At 36.3% G+C, this 13,234-nt stretch overlaps 1 protein-coding gene across 5 annotated transcripts in view; it reads left to right on the forward strand.

Moving 5' to 3' along the window:
- Positions 1-13,234, forward strand: part of LOC107655999 (pleckstrin homology domain-containing family A member 6-like) — a 93,991-nt gene that overhangs the window by 4,612 nt on the left and 76,145 nt on the right. For all 5 annotated transcript variants that reach the window (XM_016443628.1, XM_016443632.1, XM_016443629.1 and 2 more), the window contains exon 2: positions 965-1,094. In XM_016443628.1, the coding sequence (XP_016299114.1) occupies positions 965-1,094 (130 nt within the window). The remainder of the gene's footprint in view (positions 1-964; positions 1,095-13,234) is intronic.

A 13,234-nucleotide genomic window follows, 5' to 3' on the forward strand; every position in this document is an offset into this window, starting at 1 on the left:
TGTAATGTGATGCCTAAATTCACTTGTTGCATTTAAAAACAACTGTTTTTAATTTACTATTTTTTTTATTTGAACTAAATAGAATACAACAATAAATACAATGCTATGTAGAATTTTAATATCGATCATTTATCGGTTATCAGCCATAGCATGAAATCTTCAACCTCTCTATATTGGCCAGAATTTTTTTTTAAATAAATAAATGTAAATGTTATGTTTTTTTTTTCTCTAGTGTTATTTGGCTTTGCACATTCTCACAAAACTGATTCGGTGTTTTTGCACAGGGGGCCTGTATGAAATCAAAAAATGTGTGTGTGTGCTTAGTTCATGTCTTTTTGTGCGTGCACGGGCACGTGAGGAACAATGAAAAGCACACAGAGGGAGCGAGAAGATGATGAAAAGTATGCTGTGTAATCACCACCCATATCCAAGTCCTCCATGCCTCTCAGGAGACCATTGTCTTTAGTATGGTTGTTAGCCTTCCAATAATGCTCAGTCAGACACTCTCTCATGGCCGGCCACAGTGCACCTGACCTCAGCCCTTTCCCTTTATTACAAAATGTTGCCATGGCTTTCTCTCTCTGGAAGAATCATGCTATTACGAGAGGGAACCGAGTGTGGGAAAATGAAAAGTGCTGCATTTCTGTGTGCAAGTATGTTTAAAAAAGGAAGTTGGCTTACAGGTTCTATTTTTACGTACGGCCCAGCTGGATGTCCAATTCTCCTATTCATTTTCTTTATCGAATCTGGATTGGAGGGGAAAAATAGCTGTTCTTACGCACCAGGAAGGGATTTACTCTGAGGTTGATGAGTGGAGGAGAAAGAAAGGAGAGGGGGAAATGATTGTTTGAGGGCCACCGGTGGGTTCAAGTTTCGCCGTCTTTACCCTGGAGCTTTTGATTCTTTGCTCTCCCTTTCTCTCTCACTCACTCACTCACCCTCTCCCTTTGTTTCTCTTCGCTAGCCACCCCCCTTCAGACCACACCACCACGCTTCAGGAGCACAGTAACCAGGAGAAGAGAGGGAGGCAGTGAAGGAAGCGCATTGCGAGGACTTAACAGAGACGATTCTCAGCCACAAAAACTCCCAGCAAGGTAGGATCACCTCTTTCTTCTGTGAAATCTCTTGATGGGTGGGAAAAGAGAGGGAAAGTCCTTCTTCCTCCATCCAAATGGCTGGTTTCTGTTCTGTAATTTCTCAGTTGCTAGCTCCAGGATGGATGTGAGGCAGTCAATAGGTGCATGCGAGTTTGTGTGTGTGTGTGTGTGTGTGTGTGTGTGTGTGTGTTCGATATGGGATACAAGGTGTCTAGATGGAGAAGGTGGTTTGGATGCATTGTCTAAAGACCAGAAGAGGCTAGTCCAAATGTTTCCTGTCTTACAAAAAACAATATCTTGCAGATCTAGGGTAAATATGAAAGATATGAGGTGTTTAGACATGAGCATATGAAGTGTGAATGCAAACACCTAAAGGACTTCCTAGAAGTGATCTAAAAGATCCAACATATCGGTGTTGTTTTAGTATTACTTGTATACTATTTATCAATATTACCTTTATCTTTTGTTTTTATATTTCAGTTTTCACTGTAATTTTAGTTTAATTTTTTGTATTTATTATTATTATTATTATATTTCAAGGTTAAATTATTTTAGTTTTCATTTTAGTTTTAGTTAAGTTTAAGTTTTAGCTTTAGTTAGATTTTTTTTTATTCATTTCAGTTACTAATTTTAATGCTTCAACTTTTTTCAGTTAGTTGCCAAGACAGCATTTTACATTTTCCTTTAGTTTAAGCCTTTCATCTAATATTTATATTTTATTTGATTTCAGATTCATTTCAATATTCAGGTTTTATTTTATTTAAGATTTTAGTTCAGTTTTAGGTTAAGTTTTAGCTTTAGATTTTATTATTTTAAGGTTACTTATTTTACTGCTTCAGCTTATTTATTTATTTGTTTGTTTGTTTTTCCACTTTGTGGCCGAGACAACATTTCTTATTTTTTTTTAAATCATATATTATATAAATGTTTATATTTAAATTTATATATATTTTATTTTATATTATGTGAGCTTTATTTAAATAAACACATTTTCTAATGTTTTAGTGTTAACTACAATATCCCTATGCACAGATGAACTGACTTTAAGTTATGATTCATCAGGTTAGCTTAAAGGCAGCAAAAACAGATGACATACAGTGAAGATACATGCTAACACACATGCTAAGACAGATGTTGTCTGAGGTCATCCAGATGCCCAGGTGTGCAGCACGCAACAGAAATATGCCCTCATCACCTCAAACCAAGCAAAAACAGTTAATTATAAACGTGAATCATTCCTGAACGGTGTTTCACCAACCCCTGCTAATTGATTTACTCTTTTCTGGCGAGGACCAAGCACCTGTTTTGTGGCTGCGGTATATTCCAAAATCTGGAAAACAAACTGATTTAAAAACTGGCAGAAGGGTTGTTGTTGTTGTTGTTGATGTTGATATACATCCTGCCATTCTGGGTTCAAACCCAATAAGCCATGAGGCATCTTAAAAATTTTAATGGGAGACCATAAACTCCTGGGCTTAATTTTAGCTTACGAGCACATGGTGAAACTGTGGCGCTGATGTGAATTTTAGACTTGCTAATTTCTACGCTATATTTGGATTTTGAGGGAAATGCAAAGATGCTAATTTGTGATGGGCAGGCTGCCATCATCTGCAGAAAATACATAAATGAAACATTGAGAACTGTTCTGAAAGTTATAAAGCATCCTATGTAAACCGCTTGCAGTGCAGTTTGGGTTATAAAGCCTAACTTTTGCATCCACAACAGCATAGGTTTCAACGATCCACACTTGCTGTAATTGCATGTTAATATATGATCTTTTTAGCATTGTTGCTATGGCAGAAGTCAGCTGGCAGAAGTTGGTTTGGCAGTGGCAGTTGTCAGATTGGACCAGGCTGGTGTCCCTCAACGTGAATAGTTGCCTCGGTGTCTGGATGGACAGACTTGGCACTGGCCGACAGATCAGGAGAGGTGAACAAAAAGCTTGAAGATGACAGACGGGAGAGGGGAAGAATACCCCACTTGTGTCCTGTGTCTAAGGGGCTCTTCAGTGTTCAGTGTGGGAGTGTGATATTTATCTGAGTTTATGAGGAGATAAAAGCTCATTTAGACACCTTTTCCCAAAACACCCTTGCAGCACACAAAGTCTGAAGGCAGTTTAGACTTTTCAAGGAAAGCTTTTACCACTTTTCTCCTAATTGGGTGAATATCACAAACGAAATTGCCAAGAAACTGTCCAAGCAAGACAGTTTCAGCATATCAAGCAGATAAGAAAATGTCTTAGCATATCTAAGTCGATGAGAAGAGTTGTTGAATTATTGTATGAATCTCATAAAAGAAATATGTAGGGCATATTTAATTAAAATACGTAGTATTAAGATATTTCTTGCATAATGGAAATTAATATTATTTTTAAAACTATTATTTTGATATTATTTTCATGAGAGTCGAGGACATTTAACCCCCCTTTATGTCATTGTAAGCTTATTGTAATGTGTCATAATTACTGTAATGCAAAAAATTAAATTCAGCTTTTGTTGTGCTGAATATATTTAGTTGTATTTACTTTCAATTTTTAGTTTAATGCATTTAATGTATTTAGTTTTAATAAAAGTATGCATTGCGGTAGTGAGAATTTTGGAGGAAATGTATAAAATATTATACTTATATAATTACACATATTAAAATTGTCTGCTAAATGACTAAATGTAAATTTAAATTGTTATGTATCTCTGAATTAATAATAAACAATGAAACAACAACAACAAAAACGTTTTATTATTAATAACAATACAATTATTATTATTATTATTGTTAGATTTATTTTGAGGTGAAATATGACCCAGATATGTATTAATGAAATTCACACAATTGTTTATCAACTATTGTTTCATTTTCTTAAATATGGAGGAGCAGTATTATACATTTTTTATGTTTTTGTTATGTTAATACAATTAGAATGTTATAGGTTTTGAAGTACTGTGTAAAAGATCGGTGAAAATAGTATATTTAAAAGTAACCAAGTATTACCATTGAATAGCATCAAACGCTTTACCAATATCACAGTATTTGCTTGCAAGGGTTGTGAGTCATAAAGATTCCAGACAGAGATAAAAAAAAAAGAAAAAAATGCCAGGACTAAATAACAAGGCAAAAGTCTGCTGTCCAACAAAGAACACAGTCTGGAATAAAGGGCTGATGCTGTGAGGTGAAATGGCAACTTGTATCGTCTGTTCTTCATTTACTGCGCAAGGGCCATCTGGGGTCCTAATTAGCCACCACAGCATTATTAGCAATAGCCAGTTTCCATAGGCGTGTCCCCCCCATCCAGCACACACACAGCGTAAATTAGAGCCTTCAGTATCTGTGTGCTGTCTGCACAAGTCACTTCCTCCCACCTCTGTCTCTGGTGCATCATTTAGATGGCTAATATGAAAGAGAGGGAGCAGAAGACGAGGTGGGGCGCAGGAAGTCATATCAGACAGGGATTCGGGAGAGTGGGTTGACTTATGGTGCTTTAGTGATATGGTTCCTTTGTTCTGTGAACCGCTTTGGCCAGTTTAACTGCTCTTTGAGTCGTCCTGCACTCGCTCTCTGCTGGCATAGAGATCATTTTGGCAGGTGTCCAGTGGGAAACTGTTATGATCATTATGTTACACAGAATGTTGCTGTAAATGAATACTTGTTCATATTAAACCAACCCTCACTGTAAAACAAATAAAGTATATGTCATTAATGATGAAATATTATATAATAATGAAATATTGAAATATTATATACTGAAAATTACCTTACTTAAGTACCATAAAACACAGTATGAAAATTTATATTCATTTTGAGATTTGCTAAATATCACATTTAACAGTTTATAAAATTATTTGTACATTTTTAAAGGTTATATAAATATGAATAAATTACTTTTAAAAAGTATCAAGACATTTTAAATTATTAAATATTTCACAATATTGCTGTTAACTTTTATATATTGCTTTATATTTATGACTGACAACAAAACTATTTAGAATAAACAATTATTTAAATGAAACACCATCAAATGTGGTGGAATTCTGGGAATGTCAATTAATGCTTTTTTGTACTGTAAATCATAAGATGACCTGCATATTTTTACCTTCCCAAAACTTTAAATTTAACAGTATTTTACTGTTAAATATAAATATCCTGTTAGATTTATCACAGTTTTACCATATATAGTAAGTAACATTTCCGAAAACTTACTTACATAGCATTTTTACACCCTTTAACCGTTTAATTATGAAAATGTTTACAGCTTATGGAAAGAGTAGTATGTCTGAATTCATAGTAGTCATAAAAACAGTAGGCAAAAGAGGTTACAATAAGGTTGAGTGGGAAACCTGGTCCAAAATTTTCTGGAGGAATTTAGTTGTGTTGCTTGTAGAGACCTGTTAATCACACCTCCAGTATTTCGCCACAGAACAGAGTTAAATACCTCTCTGATGAGACGTCAGACACAGAGAATGCACCTTTGTCTAAACATGGCCGGATGTCATCGGGAGAGATGTGTTGAGATCTTTTTAACTTGCACATGTGACTTATACAAGCCACTAATACGCACGAACAAACATGAGCTTTCCAAAACAAACCTACACCCAGAGATGGAACCTCATCCATCTGGACATGGCTGTTTCTAATCATTTTCCAGTCCATGGAGAAATCCTTTTAATCATTTCCTATGAACTGCTACTAACCTGACCTGGTCACTGTGAAGGATTCTGGATTAAAAATTACAGAGTGCTCATTATTTCATTTTTTTTCTTTATCTCACCACATGTTGTTTCTGAATCGTTGCCAATGAATGGTTTCCCTCATGAAAACAGAGAGCGCAATTAATGTGATATCTATTTATCAAGAGAGACAGTGGAGTTATTCTTGCAATATGGCCACAGGGTGTCGACGTTAAGCATAACGAGGAAGTGTGTGTGCTTTCACAGAGTTTTTTTTTTAATTCAGTTTGAACAAAAATATAATTGGAACTAAGTGTATTAATTAATTATTTAATTTTATGTTGTTTTATTTTATTTTATTTTATTTTGTTGTTATGTTATGTTATGTTTTTATTTATTGTATTTTATTTTATTTATTTTTATTGTTTTATTTTATTTTGTCCTATGTAGGGTTGCAGGATGCTGGAGCCTATCGCAGCTTTTCTGGCCAAAGTCAGTAAATATACCCTGCTTATAAAATGTTTATTTTTAAAAATATTTGTATTTATTTTTTTAAATATTTAAAATTGATTTTTATTCTATTTATTAAACTTTGTTTTATTTTTCTTTATAATATCCAAGTTATTTAATTTTATTAAAAAAAAATTACTTAGGCCTTCTTTTCTATAAGCTTTGAGGTAAATTAATGCCGTAATGTAACGGTAATTATTTAGTAAACAGCTTCGTGAAGTACATTCTGGGATGCTTTTTAAACATTATTGGAGGAGTTTCCATGCATGCTGGCCACTTGCTGTTTTCCTTAACTATCCGATCCAGCTCATCCATTAAAGAAAAACGTTTTCAAGATAATAATATGAAAAAGTGTGTCCAAACTAAGTCTAATTTGAAACGAGAGGAGCTGAAGATAACCAATATAATATTTTAGAGTTGGTCAGTAACATTCTGTTCTCTCATGCTCCTTTAGTCTCTAGCTGGTTATCAGCATTTTATTGCAAGCTCACGCCTCACTAGGGATTCCAAAATTAGTGCCACCATTGATAAGATAAAAGGTTTAGTGCTCTTTGCCCAGTGGGTTACTCAGTGTAAGTGGCATACAAATAACCTAAATTCCTCTTGTTCATGGAACCTGCCAGTAGAGGTCGACCGATGTATCGGTTTTGCAGATTAATCGGCACCGATAGTTGATTGCTGAAACTATCGGTTATCAACAACAATCCATGCCGATAGTTTTCCGGGTTGCGTCCATTGCTGGAGTGGCTGAGAAGGGTCTGCTGTCATTACACAGTGCGAGAGCGGCCTCTAGTGGTTGAAATCACTGACAGCACGTGCTATTTGTTTAGACACGTGATGCTGCACGCTGAACAGAGCGGGAAACTTCAGACGCGGATTTAAATGCAGCCGACAGAAAATCCTGCCGCGCCACAGAGTGCCATTCACATAGTTTTCCTTTTAAATTACATTATATTGGTCCCGAATCGTTGTTAATGTACATAATGAATTGTGTATTGTGCATTTTCAGCAAAACGTTTGTCTTTCTGTGGCTCTAATAAAGTCTGTGTGCTTCATTTATAGAGCTATAATATAGGTCGCGCTTTCTCTTTCCGTTTGCTCCGTTTTTTAAACACCAAACTTCAAACTAATCTATGCCAAATTGTTCATTCTTGAAGTATACTTGTGTCCGTTTGGTGATTAAATAAACTGTTTTAGACCGCTGCTCGAGTTGAACGTTACTACTACTACTAGTATGGTTCAGTACTGTTTTTGTTAATAAAGCACTATTTTATTTTTTTTGTTTTTGTTCAGTATCAATTTTAAAACTATCGGTTAATTAATCGGTATCGGCCAGTGTGGTCCAACCTAGCTATCGGTATCGGCAAAATCCACTATCGGTCGACCTCTACCTGCCAGTACCTGTTCCATTTTAGTCTCGCTTAGGCTTGGGATAATGGGTCTTTCTGTGGCCCGTTTCATCCTTCCATCCTATCAAAGTGTGGCCCAATAAATTCTCTGATGGCTAATGAGAAACAAACGTATGACAAATGGCGTTAAACTGTTCTTGTTTTCAGTTTGTCAACACCAGTGACTGAGAAAAAGCCTTTAAAGTTTTGTACCCTACGGTTTGAGATGCTTGTGGTTGTGTCGGTTTACAGATTAGTGGTAAATTACAAGTTAATGGTCTGGAATGAAAACAAAGGATTGTGGTGCTGGAATGTTTTAATTGGCCAAAGAAGGTGGAGATTTGTGGGTCTTACGAGACGTTAGACCCTAGGCAATGAATCAAGCTGCTGTGTGGTCGGACAAATAGCGATAAATAACATTCCCCAGCAGGCCTCGCCTGAGCATGCGTGTGCCTCGGATTATCTCCTGTGTTGAAAGGACTCGACGTGTGAGTATGTGTGTGATTGTTTGTGTGTCTGTAACTGGCCATCTGTGTTGACTCCCTCTTGATAAAGTCAAAGAGCCAGGTCGAAGCCCGACCTTGGCTAGTGCCGTAGGTGGAAGCACTCTAGACTCCTCATTTTGAGACATCGCAGACATAAATGGACTGGAATAACAGATCACATAATTTCTGAGAAATCTCCCCCTGCTGTGCTCAAAAATTTGCCTCTGGTTGTAGGCTACTGTAGATAAAACGTTCTGCAGGGTTTCATTTGTACGCTAGATCCATGTCAGGTCCTTTGTATTTGATCCTGTCTAGCTACTTTTCTTCCTTATGAACAGATTGTATGTTGACTGTGTGTGTGGACATTTGCATGTGGTTATGTTTATGTAACCAGAGCAAACAGAGTGTCCTCACACTGTTGCCCTGTCCCTCTGTTGGTTTCCCTCGCACTCATTATCCACACACACACATACACACACACACCGTCCATTTCTAATATAAATGTGTGTGTTTGTGCAAGACTAGAGAGCTGGCACTAACTCCATGGTGACCAGGGAAGCATAAATAAGCCACCTGTCTAAAAGCTTTGCAGGGCTGGTGACTGAGCGCATGCTTTAAAGCCAGTCTGTTTGGATTTTCAAATGAAATTAGAGCAAGGGACAGTTCATCTAAAAATGAAATCTCTGTTATTTACTCATCTTCATGTCTCAAACCCGTATTACTCCATTTGTTCTTGGAACATACAAGAAGGTATTTTGAAGACTGTGCTGATTGCTGTTTTCCATGTGATTATAATAAATGACAAGTGAAGTTTTCAAGCTCTTAAAATTGTGCTATACCTGTGCACTATATTCCGAGTGTTCTAAAGCTTTGTGTGACCGTTTCTTTTTAATGAAAACCTTTCCTCTTCAGCTGTAAGATTATATTTTAAAATCAAAGAACTGGATCATTTTGATTCCTGAGCAAATCATTCAGACTGGTTTTGTGAACGGGAAAAACTCATTGCAAGGATCCAATTCAAAACAATGAGTTGTTCATGAATAGGACATTGCATTTATGAACTCATAAACTTGGTATGTTGTCTTCAGAAGAATTAGAATACAGGGTCAAGTTCTATAATTTTTATGATAATTTTATTGTACTCTGTTGTCATTTTGTAGCTTAACAGCCTTATAATAGATCAATTTTTGTTGTTTTCATTAAAGCGGACATAACACGCACGGTTTTGCTCAATCTCATGTTAATCTTGAGTACCTAGTATTGCATCCTTCATATCTCGTCAAGAGCACTTGCGTGCCGATTACCAACAAAACACAGAAATTTGATGCAGTTTTACTCACCACCTGCGATTCCAGCTCATGACCGGGATATTTTATCGCTGGGACCGCTCTTTAAAAAGACTAGTCTGGATGATGTGTGTATCACTCTGGTTCCATTTGTGTATCCTTTGTTGCCATTTTGTTGCATTATTTGAATTCTGCTACATTCTAAAGCATAAATTTGAGAAGATAACATAACATGCTGTTGTACATGAAAGTAGAGCCGTCTGCATGGCACATGTACATATGCTTCTCTCCTGTATGTATGCAAAGATGATAGTGCCAGAACTTCAGAGCACACTTTACCCATGAGGCCATTTGTGTACTACCAGTCCTGGTGTACAATGATGTGTGAATGAGGTGGTAATGGAATAGGAAATGGAAATGACCTTACCTCATGTCACCACTTGATATATTACTGAGATTTCAAAGGGGCTTGAATAAATGCTTGATATCTTACTGAGAACCTGTGAAACCCCATGGGCATAAAGGTAGATCAAGAGAATGGTTGTTTTTGCACATCATTCCAAAAAAAAAAGTTACATTTATGCAATATATACATTTTTGTTGTTGTTGTGGCTTCCTGTGCTTTTAAATCTCACATAAGGCAGATGGGGAAGTTTTTCATAAGACAAGACTCCATTAAAAGCAAAATTCTGCATTTATACTGATCCTGTTGAGAGCCAGCTGGGTTTTGGGATGTTCTGGCCTGTTTTGCCTGCCTCCCTTGTCTTGAACCTAAAATGTTTGCGAGAAGGCAGCCAGAGTGTCTGATAAGATGGACGGAGTGTCATTGAAGAATGTGCAATGATACGGCATGGACACTGTGACAGCATTGTCTGTATATCAGCTTGAGCATTTTAGAAAACAAGTGGCCACATTGCAAGCACTAATAAGACATGCATGGCTATCAGACGCCAGGATGAGTTATGAGGACAGTCTTCATTAGAAGTTTGTTTTGGGAATGAAGAGCTGGGACAGAGGCCTTATATATGAAAATTGCAACCACTTCTAGGAATCAGAGATGGACGTAAAGTTACAGTTCAGCAAAAAAAAAAAGTAACTTTTGTCATAATTTACTCATCCTCATGATGTTCCAAATCCGAATGATTTTTGTCATATTACATATTAGGCAAGATGTTCATGATTCTCTTTTCCATATAATGATAGTAAATAGTAACCAGGAGCAAAAAGTAGCTAAAAACAGTAAATGAGTACATGATGAACATTCATTTTTCTGAGAATTTTTCCTTTAACTAGGACTGAGTATGTGAGGAGGAAGGGAGTAAAAAGAAACTTTGTAGAGCTGGTTCTCACTGACTTGTACACAGCTGATAAACCAGTAGAAGACTGATAAAATGGTAACATCCATTAATGTATCAATCTGCACAGATGTAAATAAACTGTGTTTTGACCTTGGAATTCTTGAAGGGCCAGAATACTTGTTGCCAAAACTCATTAGCTTATAAACTGTAGCTAGTATTGGCTTGTAGAAAGACAGTAAATGAGTACATGATGAACATTAATTTTTCTGAGAATTTTTCCTTTAACTAGGACTGAGTATGTGAGGAGTAAGGGAGTAAAAAGAAACTTTGTAGAGCTGGTTCTCACTGACTTGTACACAGCTGATAAACCAGTAGAAGACTGATAAAATGGTAACATCCATTAATGTATCAATCTGCACAGATGTAAATAAACTGTGTTTTGACCTTGGAATTCTTGAAGGGCCAGAATACTTGTTGCCAAAACTCATTAGCTTATAAACTGTAGCTAGTATTGGCTTGTAGTTATGGAGCAATCCTTAGAAACATTACATCCTGTTAAGCACAAGTCAGCCCATTCTGATCCAATAATTACAAATGAATGAAATAACCAATGTATGATTATAACTGAACATTGCAGGCCAGAAAATTTAAAATACAGGTGCATCTCAATAAATTAGAATGTCATGGAAAATACAATAATTATTAGGTGTGTGGCCTAACATTAATAATAATCCCTAGGGGTGTCAGTGTTTCCCCTGCCATTATATTAGGGGGGCGTTTCATTTCGTTTTTACCGTTTCATTTGAGTAAAACTATCCTCATATCATATACACACAGAAATATAAAGGTATTCACGGCAACCCGTCAAAGGCATTGGCAGAAATATATCACTGTTGTTCAGTAGAATGTACGTAACAGGCTGCTACTACTACTACTAAAATGATTAAAACCTTATTTTTAAGGAATAATCATACAATATTTCTTCAATGTTTTAATTGTAATATTAAATGACCTTTATTTTCCAGAAAATAAAATTTGTTTAATTTTCATTAGGCTACTTAAAAGATAGATTTAATTAATGTTTTATGCCTTAAAAAATGTAAATACACAACACAGAATTTCTTAGCAAAAAATCATAAGGCTATTGTAAGAATAAATGATACTTGTTTTTATGCTTTCAAATAATTAGACATGCTAAAACAGAATTTGGTAACAATAAAACATAAGGTTGTAAAAAAATAAAACATTTCATAGGGCCCTAAACATGTAATATTTGTTAAACTTTTAATAAATTGATGTTAAATTGTTTAAGTTTCATGATTTTAATTAATTAGACATGCTTTTTGATTAAGAAAATTTAATTTAACCATTAAAAAGGAGTCCAGACATATTTTTGCTATTTTTTACTATCCCTTTAACTAGGGCTGGGTAAATGAGGTAATAATAGTGCAAACATAGCTGAAAAGTTTCACCAGGTAACTAGCATTGCATTTACTGAATAAGAAATAAGATATAACTTTAATATTTTCCTGGAAGACATATTTGAGTTAAAATAATGGAAATTACTTAATTTATAATTTACACACTGTACTGTTTCTGAATATTTAGTACATAAGACCCAGGTTTTTATGCTCAAATACTGCTAAAGTGGTGATATTCACCCCTTTATATCTCAACTTTAACGTCAAAACTGGCAAACGTTAGCGTGTCTTATCACCTGTTCACTTCAACCTTTAGCAGACAGTCTGAGCATGAAGAGTTTGGACAGGACATGATTACACTCCCGCAAACCTATGATAATGGATTGCTGAGAAGCCCTAGCACGGCATAGTCCATCCAAACCTCAGATGGATTGCCCTACTTCACCATGTTATATAACATTCTGCAGCCCATTAGCACTGAATCAGTGGCCCTCGTGTTCACTTCCACCATCGGGTTGATAGTACAAAGCAATCCAGGAGTAAGAACTTTGTTTTGTTAACCCATGACGAATAAGTGTCAGGAGGCCACCGAAAGGGTTAAAGCATGGACCGCCGCTCCAATCAGAGTAAATGATTAGAGTAGAAACAGAACTGCAGAAATGAGGGAGCATGCAGGGGCTGTGCTGTGGGGGGATTTGTAGAGCAGAGCGAGAGAGGGAGTGAGAACGAAGGAGAGAGAGAGAGAATGCCACTGTGCTTAAATCCAGCTGGCTGCCTCCCTGGGAATGTAATCCATATGTGAGCGCGAGTTCAGCTGCAGGAAAAAGAAAAGATATTACCCGCAAAGAAGCGATTGTTTCTGCTTTTCTTGTTTAAATTCCACTCATTCTGGCCCCTGGACCCTGCCTCTGGTTCAACAGCCGACACAAAAAGAGAGGTATAGTGTGGAGAAGGACAAAGTGAGAGTTGAGAGAAAGTTGGAGAGGATAAAAACGAAGGCAAAAGGAACAGTAGAGAACAATATACCGATTAGGGACCTGAGAGAAGAATGAAAGAGGACACACAGGAGGAAGGCGCAGTGAGGTAGG

Source organism: Sinocyclocheilus anshuiensis, unplaced genomic scaffold, assembly GCF_001515605.1.
Source record: "Sinocyclocheilus anshuiensis isolate Anshui unplaced genomic scaffold, SAMN03320099.WGS_v1.1 scaffold51, whole genome shotgun sequence".
Taxonomy (NCBI): domain Eukaryota; kingdom Metazoa; phylum Chordata; class Actinopteri; order Cypriniformes; family Cyprinidae; genus Sinocyclocheilus; species Sinocyclocheilus anshuiensis.